The following is an 11,265-nucleotide window of genomic DNA, read 5'->3' on the forward strand; positions in this document are numbered from 1 at the left end:
TTTTTTTTAACCAGGGCAGCAGTTTTCAGATTACTTTGTGTGCTTACATAGATTGCAAAGGGTTCTCCGATGTTTTCTTAGTTAGTTTTTTAATATGATATCAGATTAGTAAACAGGATGTGTGTAGGAGCCATTTCTATCCACCTTTTTAGTTAGGTTAATTTAGTTATTTATTTTAGCCACTTGGGGGAGTATTGCACTGGGTGTGGTACGTCACTGGGAATAAGGTATATTTACAGGTGCTGTAATTAATGAGAAAAGGTGTGGATGGCGGGGAACACACGGTTCTTATCGTAGTCGTGAACACGCCACAACATTTTATCAATTAGCACTAGGTGAAGTACTGTTTTATGTGAAGTGACCCTTTTTTCTACTTTTATAATAAACGGGAACACCACCCAAAGACAATCAATGCTTGGACTTAAGATCATTTTTGCTACGCGTTGAGAACACCATGCCATCCATACCAAGGCTGATAGGATAGCCTCCACAATGTGCCTTTGGAACATTGGATGAATGGTTGCTGATTATGGATAATGTAGATATTAAATTGAAGATCAGCCCCCCACTCAGTTCAGCTGGTATTCTGTCTGTAATAGAGTGGAATGGAAAATTGTAAGTGACCCCAAACTTTTGACCGGTAGTGTACCTTTGCTCATTCCGGCCGAAATGTTCTATTTTAACCTCATTGGTCCACAGAACTTGTTCCCACAATGCATCAGGCTTGTCTATATGTTCATTTGCAAACTTCAAATGCTGATTTTTGTGGTGAGGACGTAGAAGAAGTTTTCTTCTGATGACTCTTCCATGAAGACCATATTTGTACAAGTATCTTTTTATAGTGGAATGGTGTAGCACAACTCCAGTGTCTGCCAGGTCTTTCTGGATGGAACGTGGGTTTGGACTTGCTTTTCTCACAATGCAGCGAGCTGTTCTGTCTGATATTTTTCTTGATCTTGCTTTAACTTCCACTGTTCCTGATGACCGCCGTTTCTTACTTACATTCCAAACAGAGGATATTGTCATCTGAAAACGCTATGCTATCTTCTTATAGCCATCTCTTGCTTTGTGAGCGTAGTGCGTACTATTTTTAATTTCAGTTTTCTAGACAACTGCTTAGAAGAAGCCATGGTGCTGATTGTTGGGGCGAGGTCAGATGAGTCTGGGCATTTAAAACCTTAAGATTGACACCACCTGGTCTTTCCAGACGATGATTGAGAACAATCCATGACACTGTCAGGTCTCAGCTTTCCAAAGGGGGCGGTGCATGCTAGAAACTCTGCAGAGTGCCAAAACCTTTACACCATTTTTTTGTTTTCTGAAAAGTGCAAATGATGGATATAAAATCTAACTTTTTGTGACATATTATACAAATTGCTAATCTGTCATTTGATGCCTTTTGGAGATTTTTCCATCTTTCCTTGGCTTCTTTATGCACATTAATACACATTTTCACCTGGGGTGCACAAACATTCAAGCCCCACTGTATATGGAGTACCCCTGCCACACATCCCAAACCTAATGCAAGTGCATAAACATGTTTAGGTTATTTCCAATGTGCAAAGAAGTTGCAACTATCTGTTAAAAATCTGTAACGTTTCCAATCATTTCATAAGGTTTATAGGCAATCAAACCCTTCTCTACACTACTAAAATCATATTTTGGTGAGTGAATAGTGTAACTCTATTCCTTTTGTTTGCTTAAAAGTAAATATATTAAGTCTAAAAAATATTGGAATCAGCTTAAAGCATACACTCCCCCCAGGTTGCTAAAAATCCCAAATTCCAAGAGAAAATACAGAGAACATAACCTCAGTTTGGCTAGTTGTGGCCCTGGCACTGTTCCCCAAATGTTCCCAAATGTGAAATGTGTGCACTTGTTATGGGCGTAGAGGAGAAAGAATGAGTAAACATTTGTATCTCTAAGGTGAGGTAGTAGACGGGGCGGGGCTGCGTAAGGTGACACACCTCTGCCCTAAAAGCTTTTAATACCGTGTAGAGGAGAGTGAGTTACACTAAGACACAGAACACTGAAAGGTTTTACTGTTAACACCAGGAATAAAGTACTGGAAGCCAATCAACCTTGGTAAGTTGAACAAACATCCATTTCCAATCATCCCTCTCTGGCACTACATAACTCTTCAATGAATTTGGGCATGTACAGTTACAATGAATCAGAAACTGCAGTGAAAGACATTGTGAAACTTTGTCACGTTTGGTATTTTTTGTGGCTCCTGTGATTACTGTGTACTATTTTGTCAAGTTACTTTTACTTACGTAGCCACTGCTAATTCAAACTTTTTGTCAATTTAATGGAGTATTTAATGCGAATGTTGATTTACTAAAATTCAAAACTGAATCATAGGTCATGTCCCTGTCGCAACACATCAAATATTATTTATCAAAATTGTGACCAGAACCCTTTTTCGTCCCAAATTGTGTTGTAATATAGACATGTCCTATGGCGTATACAGTGCATTATAACAATACTCTGGGTGGTTGATATTGTGTGTTTTGTAACACAGGGTGATGTGCTGAGGTCTTATTCTTGCTAATGCTTTATTTTTGTACAATAATGTTGATTCTCAGAAGGGCTGATGTAGGAATTCAGACACCTTAAATGTATTTTAACTTAACAATAGTGTGCACACATTGCAATGCTAATTTTGTCTTTTTTTACTTTTATTTTGAAATACTATATTATTGAATGAGTATGAAACCAACCGCAGCAGTTTGGCTCAGGCTGTATGCACAAAAAAAGATGGAAACAAATAAAGTATATTTTTGAATGAAACCAGTCTTAATGAAATGCAAAGTGATACTGGAAGTTTGCTCTCTTGATATCAGTGATTCCAGTATGCATAGCCACTGAGGAGCAGAGAGTTTGAGTGAGAACGGTGAGATCCATTGTACTGTTGTCAGACAGGTTAGGCTGCTCACTCACACAGCGTAACGCCAGGTTGCTGAAGCACAGGCTGGTGTAGACTCAAATAGAGATATGGAAAAATTGAATCAGGACTTGTTTGTTTTGAGAAAACTAAGATTAAATTGCTACCTGCCTTAAAACAACACCATCAGCACAAGTTGAACTGTCTGTGAATGGATCAAAGGTCCTTTGACAACACTTTTTGTAACTCCACCTAATATGTTTTCTGTTCCCCTCTGTCCAGCTGTGTATTCACAGAAAGCTGCTCTCTCCATTTTTTCATACCAGACAAAGGATGACAAACATCTCACGATATCTTGTTAATGTAAGTCTGATCTGATACACCTGTTCCTCAGAGTGATGTTCTTTAAAGATGCATTTTTCTTCAAGTCTTCAGCCTTTACTTTTCTCATCCCTGCTTGCAGCACCTGCTGACATTCTCACTCCAGGACGGGGATGTGCAGAGTGTGGAGGAAGCCCAGTCTCGTCTCTCCGTCCTGGCTCAGAACCAAAAGCTGTGGAGTCAACAGATGTACCTGGATGTTGGAGCGAAGGCCATCCATCTCCGAGACACACAGAGCCAAGTGAGAACAGAAGCGTGATGGTCAACAAATAGGCCTGTGAATGATTCAATAGATGAAGATTTATAAGAGAAATGCCATTCATGTTTTGATTGCACACTGACACTTGGTTTAATCCACTCGTGCAGGACGAGCTGGAGAACTACCCTTTCAAATCCATCTACCGCTGTGACGCCATTAACACAGAAAAGCACTTCAAATCCCTCCTTCTGTTGGTCTGCCAAAGCGCAGACCTGAAGAAGCCGGACATTCTCTTCTTTAACTGCGAGACTGTGAAGGTGAGTAATAGCATGTGAGCACCTTCCCCGGTGTGTCCCGCCTGACACTCGTGTCCGTTTGAATCATCAGCCTGGTTCAGGTTAAACGAGTGATGCCACTTCCTGATTCTTCTTCGCAGGCAGAGCAAATCCGTGACGACATTGCACACGCAGTTTCAGGTTCCTCCGCCGGCAGCAGGAGTAAGAAGCTCCCTGATGCCCTCAGGTACAGTGAATGTCATGGTGACAGGACATAAACAAAATCTCTGACAAAACATCAAAATGGCTCTCTTGTAGTCAGTAAAACTGAAAACCATTCATTTAATGTTATTGTAATTCAAGCTTTTAAGTGCCCAATTTCCATGTCTTATTGTGTTTTTTCAATGGAATGGAAGAAAGTGTTTCTGTGTGTTTGTTTACATTCCCATTGTCCGGGAGGAGGATAATGGGCAGCTGAACAAAAGACAGACACACATAATAAATGATCATTCGCCAATCACCCATCCTTAAACTGTTTGCATTTCTCTACCTCCATGTACTATTTTCCACTGAATGAAAGCAGCCATGGTGTCACCATCCACCTGTCTGAGAGAGAGAGAGAGAGAGAACAGGGAGGACAGTTTAAACAGCTGAGAGAGATAAAGACCTGTTTTACTGGTTCTCACATAACTTAGGAAGGTGTGACAGAGTTAACCAGGCCATTGTGACAGAAAGCAGAGAGAGCAGTGGGGAGATATGACGGCAGCGCTGAATGGATTTTCTGCTTCAGAAAAAGAAATCTCTTTCTAGGACGTGGGAAGTACAGACAAAATGTGGTGAGACGGGCAGATGGCTGATTTTTTGGATAATGATTCAACAAAGCGAGCGTAAAGTTTGAGGCAACACTCTCACAGGTATTTGCATTTTTTGGCAAGAGTAGGCAAACGGACAGAGGTTTGTTCACGTCCTTGTGTCTTTCATTGAAATACTGGCTGCTGGTGTGTTTAAAAGGAGAGTTTAGACTGAAGCACAGTGTTGTTCAATGTAGGCTCTAGCAATGAGAAAGTACAGTCAGACTGTTTATTGTACTTTCAGAGTGGAATAAGGGCAGCAGGGTGGATTTTTAGAGTCATCAGATTATGTGTATCGATAGAGGACTGCGTTGTCTGGTTGGCATCACTGATCAAATGTTGGAATGTTGGAAATTGTCTCCAAGGCTACATCAATTTGAGGCTCTGAGAATGAAACTGTCTTTAATCCACTGTTAAGTGTGTTCGACTTCTTCAAGGGTGTTTCCTATTTTTGTGCTGAGTGAACCATTTCATTTGCTGCCACCATCAACAAAAAGGCTGTGAACATTACCTGTAGTGTGAATGTAGCAGGGCTGAAACTCTCCGTCTTGTCCTCTAGGCTTCCTAGCAGCGAGGAAAAGATGGTCGATCCCTATGAAATCCCAAAGCCCCCCTACCCACATGCTCCAAACCCCCCACCAGCCAATCCTCCACCTTACCCTGGACACAGAGGTAAGAAAAAAGTCAGTTATATTCACATGAATGCTTGTGTACAACTTTTAAAAGTAAGGGTTTGACATGATAAGAAGGCAAGAGCAAGGAAAAGAGAGAAGTGAGAGGTATTTGGGAGCACAGAGATTGCTTTGTGTGTTTGTGTGTGTAAGGGGGGGGGGGTGTTCAAGGTAAAGGGGGCAGGGATTTAAAATGTGGGAAAGACCAGGGCTACGAATGGAAATGGATGAACTGAATCTTCACCTCTTTTCTACAATAGTGAACGGCGGCGGGCCTGATATCTCCTTCCTGCGAGCAGAGCGAGAAGTGGTACGCCTTCTTCGTCACCTTTGTGTCTTTTCAGTCACCTGTTTGGCATAGTTCATATCTGGACAGAGTAACAAACTGGTTCTCCCTTCCTCAGGGGATCCTCAATCACTGTTTCAATGACATTGAGATCTTTATGGGCAAGCTGCAGCAGACCGCAGAGGCTGCGACGGTGCTGAACCAGAGGAAGAAGAAAAAGAAGAAAAGTAAAAAGCAAAGTGCTGAAGGTAAAAGGAGAAAGATGGGTTTTTTTTTTTAGTTTAAATAACACAGCTTATGGGTGCTGATCTATTTTCTTGTTTTTTTTCTGTACAACAGAAGATTTACTCACTTTGAAGGCCCGACCTCCTCCAGAAGAAGAATTCATTGATATCTTCCAGAAATTCAAATATTGCTTCAGCCTGTTGGTGTGTGCCTAGCCAGGCCACGTTGGCATTTTTTTTTTGGGGGGGGGGGTTATCTTGCTGTGCCCTATAGTTAATTCTTCTATTTATTTATTTATAGGCTCGTCTGAAGTCAACCATCTCCAATCCTTCATCAGAGGAGCTTGTTCACCACATATTCAAACCTTTGGATATGGTGAGTGTTACAACCTGTACATCTCCACCAGTCTGGCTCGCGGGGAGGGGGGGGAGGGGAACACCTGCTCCTACACACAAGGCCTCGTCTTTCATATCAGCACAGATTGATTACTAAATTAACCTGCGTAGGACGTGACAAATAGCTTGAAATATATCTTGTGTCTTGTGATGTCACATAATTTACAATACGGGAAGGTTTAGATAACATCTGGAGACGGTCATGGTATTTCAGTTCTATAATAGATGTTATTATAATTATTTACCTGAAGGTAACGGTTCAAATAGCAGGATAAAGTCCACGAGTCGGTATTAAACCCCAGCGTTAAAAAGAAAAAAAGAACGCGTTTTGTCAAAATAATGGAAATGTGTCAGTGCAGTTGAGTACAGAAAGTTCCATTAAGTATTTACACAGGGCAGTTCCCTGTGTGTGTTAGCCTGATTTCAACTCCAGCAGCACTTCTTTGGTTTGGATTACGTGGCAATATTTGTATGCAGGTATGTCTTCTTGGTACACACTTCGGCGCAACATTTGGTTTAGATTTGAGCTGGAGTCTCTTTTTGCTTCGAAGGCCACATTGCTGTCCCCTGACTGCTGCTTTGAATTACACCACTGGTGTAGTCCAGCTGCCCAAAGTAGGTCATTTGTAATGTAAAACGATTTGAGAAAAATATTGTAACTTTCCAAATTCTAAACTCTTACATGAAAGCCTAACAATACTGTAGCCTTCAATTTTGACATTGCAGTCTGAAAGTACTGCACCCACCACGAGTTAGCAGAAACTGGAAGAATTTGACTGATTACAAATGAAATGTGAATCACCAAACATGGAATGTCAGGTGTGTCTCGGCTAATGTTTGATATTTCATTAAAGTAAAGAGTTATGAATCAGTCCGAATTCTACCCTTTGAAGAGAATCAAAGAGTAGAATGGGTGTGTTTGATTTGTGTATACTGGCACACCTAAATGGAAACAGCCCCAGTGTGTGTGTGTGTGTGTGTGTGTGTGTGTGTGTGTGTGTGTGTGTGTGTGTGTGTGTGTGTGTGTGTGTGTGTGTGTGTGTGTGTGTAAATGCATCAATTAGGTTTTAATGTGTGGTTGTGGTTCATAAAGGTTGCTAAATTAATAACTGCCATGTGCAAATGAATTAAATAATGTGTACCAACTTGAAATCAGCAGCAACGTTGTCTCCGTTTTTCCTAAAGCACCAATTAGACTTTCATAATCAGACCTCGTTTTGTAGACTGGGAGCATGAATGCTGGTTTTGTCTTATCTGGGTGTGTACAGATGGTGAGAACAACAGGGGGACCAGCTCTGGGAGCCTCAGTGTCCAGCCCCGCCCTGACCAGCTCTGCTGTCTCACTGCTGCAAGACACCCTGAGCGTGGAGGAGAAGCAGCTGTGGACGTCTCTGGGTCCCAACTGGACGCTGCCTCGGTCAGTACCAACAAACACCGGGCCAGCCAGTCTGGCAGCGGTATTTTTTTAAGCGAAGTAACATGGAATATATTTAGTCAATTTCGCCTGGCTTCTCCTGAGATCATTTACTATACCTCTTCTTTGTCATATGTATTATATATTGGCTGCACGTTCACCTAGCACTTAGCATACAATCTACAGTGATATTTGATTTGTTATCGCATTGTTTTAATGGGGAATTTTGTGTCACAAATATTTACACCAAGCCAACAGGACATAAAAAAGGTCCAATCTGAAGATATTTAGTACTGGCACAGTAACAGTGGTTACTGCCATCTTTAAAGGTCCCATATTGTTAAAAGTAAAATTTCCATGTAGTTTTTTATTATAAATCAGGTTGAGGTGCTATATAAATACTGTAACACTGTTTTTGAACATTAAAGCATGTGAACATGTTCTAGTAGAAACCCAAAATATAAGGATGAACCTGAAAATGAGCATGATTTGGTACCTTTAAAACCACGCATTTATCAACTTCTGAAAACTAGATGGAACCCTATTTAACAGTAATCCTAGTTTTGTTCCGGGATTGTTCTAATTCCGCCCGGAAATTCCGCCAGAGGTCTTTCATTTCAGCCAGATGTCTGTCACCTTCTGCTTTCTTTGCGTGGGCATTCTAAACTCCAGTAATGAGGACTCTGGTTAACTGCTCCTCAGATCTTTGCAGGGTAAATCCAGACAGCAAACTAGACTATCTGTCCAATCTGAGTTCCTTCCTGAGGCTATTTTTTGCAGAGGCACTGTTGCTCCGTCCGGTGCTTAGCGCCACCCAAGACGATTGTGATGGTTTAAAGAAATGCCAATAAACAAGAGCATAGACCGGCTAGACCCTCCATCGCAGTGCTGTTGAGGAAGGTCTGGCAATGCGAGACTCGTCACACTGTAAAGTAAAACTCAAGTTTAACGAGGGCCAATGCAGTGACTGTCTGTGTGTGCTTTCTCAGCTCCCAGCTCAGAGGGCCTGTAGCCCCCTACACCCCTGTGTTCTTGGACGGTTGGAAGCCGGAAGCCTCAAGAGCAGACGGGCAGGTTTGGGAGGATCCAGTCGACGCACAGCACAAACATGAAGCCCTCCGAGTACAACAAGTGGTAAGGAATACCTGTGTGTGACACTAAATGAGTTAGACACTTGCTCCATTGTGTGTCAAAAGAAAGGAGCAAACAAGTGTGTAAAAGTACAACACACTGGGGTTGATCGTAATAAAAGACACACAACAATACGTAAATATCAAGTACAATACACACTACAGCTGCACTTTTTTTGAGCTTCCGGTCAGCTCACCTCACAGTTCTGTCACACAGTCCTGTAAGTAGTGGATATTTGTGATGATAGGATTGTGTTTAAACTAAAATAACCTTCTTATTCCTGTGCTGTTAACAATTTTTGGCAGACGATAATAACTATTAGCGATGCTCCCATTGTCACATTAAATGAACGTTGAAAGAGGTGTTTTTGCTGATGAATGCACTTGTAATTCAAGCATCTTACTTTACTCTCTTGGTTAGTCGTCATGTTTTGCAAGCTTTTGAAAGCTGACTCATAAATAGGGTTGGGTACCGAAACCCGGTTCCACAATGGAACCGGTTCCTACACAATCGGTAGGAATAGGACCGGATTAGAATGCAAATTTTGGTTCCAAATAATGTGTAGTCTGAAATATTTTCCTTCTGTCGCTCCGAATCGGACGTAAAAGTCTACCGTTAGCTACTGTAAATGTAGGCTACTTTTAAAATGGCATGTTTTTCCTCTGGGCTCAGCATAACAGACGTAAGAGCATATTAACCGTTCAATGCATGTGATCGTTGGTAAACATACAGTATATAAGAATCTGTTTAGGATTCGGAATCGTTTTAAAAGTACCAGTTCGGCAATGGAATGGCAAAAATCCTATCGATACCTAACCCTACTCATAAAAGAGGAAACTGTCTGATGATGACCTGTTGCTCTCGACCCTGTGTGTCTGTTGTATATTCATGAATGTCCATCTCGCTTTCAGCCACAGCAGCAACAGCCAGTTGGTCCCGCAGACACCCACATCAGTGATGAAACGTAGGTGATCCTAAAGACGCAAATCAATCCTCTGCTACAATTCCCCCCTCGACCGCATGGTAACAGTCTGTCTCCTTTGCTCTCAGAGACGGCAGGAGGCTCCCACCAGAGTCTGATAGACTCTACAGCTGCACGTACGACTTCATAGCCAGGAACAGCAGTGAGCTTTCAGTGCAGCAGGGGGAGACACTCGAGGTAATAAAGTCGAGTAGTGCACAGAGTAAGGCCTCATGAAGGTTGATAAGATACACCCAACAGTACTGACTGACAGCAACTTCTCTGTCTGACAGGTGATTGAATCGTCCAAGCGCTGGTGGAAGTGTCGCAATCGGTTCGACCAGATCGGATTTGTTCCATTCAATATCCTGGATCCCTTGGCTCACGCAGACAGCCCCGTGAACAATAAAGCCCCCAGTGTAAGACACAAAAACACACACGCATGTATCCAGGGGCGTAGCACAACATTCTGGGCCCCTCCCCCCCATGTTTTTGGGCCCTCCTTACATGAGGCCCCTGGGTATTCAGTCCCATTTTTCCCCCCAGTCCGACGCCCCTGCATGCATGTATACACACACATGCCTGCATACACACACACACACTAACACGCATGCGCTACAGAAGTATGCTTTCACCTATACATACCCGAGTGAATTTCAGTGTGATTTTCTCCCCGCTCCTCATTCCTGCAGGCTCCAGCTCCGCCCCCCCTCGCCAAGAACTTCTCTGTCGTCCCACCCAACTCTTCTCCTGCTACACCCCAGCGCCCACGCAGCTTACCGCCATACGGTCAACATATACCAGCCTCAGAGGACACAGATAATAAAGGTACCAAAAAAGTGTGTGTAGGTGGTGTGGTATTTGTGTGTGTGTCTGAGATTAAAAGCACATAGACTGGATTGGATGACAAACTGACTACAAAACTTGGGGTTGTATTCCTCTGCCAACTACTCATGTTGCAGTTTCCATCCATGTCTGTCCAGACTCATAGAGATGTAGTGAAGACTTTGAAGGAAATTAATAAAATGTATTAGGTGTATTTTTTTTTGGCAAAATATGGATGGATGCTTAACTCACACCATCAACTCGGCAGCACAGAAAATCTATACAATCCCCACAGTTCCAATGTGGACTCCCAAGATCAGGGTCACCAATTCATCTTGATTTGGGACGGCCGGACAACATGAAAACCTAATGCCTCCAGCACTGAGTCATGGAAAAAATACACCAAAGAGCTACACATTAACATGTACTTAATTACGTCACTTTTAAATTTTCCAGTCATTTTGATGAATGACGAGCTGCTCCAGAGGCTGACCAATGGAAAGACCAATGCGAACAAACCTCTGGTCATCCCTCGTTCCTCAGACACGTCCGTGCCTCTGGACTACCACTCTCCTCCAGACGAGGTAGCCCAGTGGCTCCGAGGGAAGGGCTTCAGTGAACCGTGAGTGACATCACAACTAGACCAGATTCACCACATAGTGTTCACAGACTGGGACTGCTCCCAGGACAATGTTATTTGTTCATAAAAAAAGTCAACATAAATAACCTCCTCAGTTTAAGAGGAAATTAATACAAGTATTTTT

At 42.4% G+C, this 11,265-nt stretch overlaps 2 protein-coding genes across 4 annotated transcripts in view; one reads left to right on the top strand and one right to left on the bottom strand.

Annotated features, from left to right (window-relative positions):
- LOC116670739 (sodium-dependent neutral amino acid transporter B(0)AT2) overlaps nucleotides 1-3,356 on the bottom strand; it is a 17,107-nt gene extending 13,751 nt beyond the window's left edge. The window contains exon 1 of the mRNA XM_032501369.1: nucleotides 3,271-3,356. The gene's annotated coding sequence lies outside the window, so the exon portion shown is untranslated. The remainder of the gene's footprint in view (nucleotides 1-3,270) is intronic.
- LOC116670738 (epidermal growth factor receptor kinase substrate 8-like protein 1) overlaps nucleotides 1,997-11,265 on the top strand; it is an 11,037-nt gene continuing 1,768 nt past the window's right edge. The window contains exons 1-18 of one of the 3 annotated variants that reach the window (XM_032501364.1): nucleotides 2,004-2,085; nucleotides 2,847-2,896; nucleotides 3,170-3,250; nucleotides 3,351-3,509; nucleotides 3,635-3,784; nucleotides 3,904-3,989; nucleotides 5,153-5,265; nucleotides 5,525-5,574; nucleotides 5,669-5,798; nucleotides 5,890-5,978; nucleotides 6,076-6,150; nucleotides 7,439-7,587; nucleotides 8,574-8,718; nucleotides 9,627-9,679; nucleotides 9,766-9,874; nucleotides 9,970-10,095; nucleotides 10,369-10,504; nucleotides 10,958-11,123. In XM_032501364.1, the coding sequence (XP_032357255.1) occupies nucleotides 3,221-3,250; nucleotides 3,351-3,509; nucleotides 3,635-3,784; nucleotides 3,904-3,989; nucleotides 5,153-5,265; nucleotides 5,525-5,574; nucleotides 5,669-5,798; nucleotides 5,890-5,978; nucleotides 6,076-6,150; nucleotides 7,439-7,587; nucleotides 8,574-8,718; nucleotides 9,627-9,679; nucleotides 9,766-9,874; nucleotides 9,970-10,095; nucleotides 10,369-10,504; nucleotides 10,958-11,123 (1,766 nt within the window). In that variant the 5' untranslated portion in view covers nucleotides 2,004-2,085; nucleotides 2,847-2,896; nucleotides 3,170-3,220. Of the gene's footprint in view, nucleotides 2,086-2,846; nucleotides 2,897-3,169; nucleotides 3,251-3,350; nucleotides 3,510-3,634; nucleotides 3,785-3,903; nucleotides 3,990-5,152; nucleotides 5,266-5,524; nucleotides 5,575-5,668; nucleotides 5,799-5,889; nucleotides 5,979-6,075; nucleotides 6,151-7,438; nucleotides 7,588-8,573; nucleotides 8,719-9,626; nucleotides 9,680-9,765; nucleotides 9,875-9,969; nucleotides 10,096-10,368; nucleotides 10,505-10,957; nucleotides 11,124-11,265 lie in introns of all 3 variants that reach the window. The other 2 variants (XM_032501363.1, XM_032501366.1) reach the window with 2 other exon arrangements.

Source organism: Etheostoma spectabile, chromosome 21, assembly GCF_008692095.1.
Source record: "Etheostoma spectabile isolate EspeVRDwgs_2016 chromosome 21, UIUC_Espe_1.0, whole genome shotgun sequence".
NCBI classification, from domain to species: domain Eukaryota; kingdom Metazoa; phylum Chordata; class Actinopteri; order Perciformes; family Percidae; genus Etheostoma; species Etheostoma spectabile.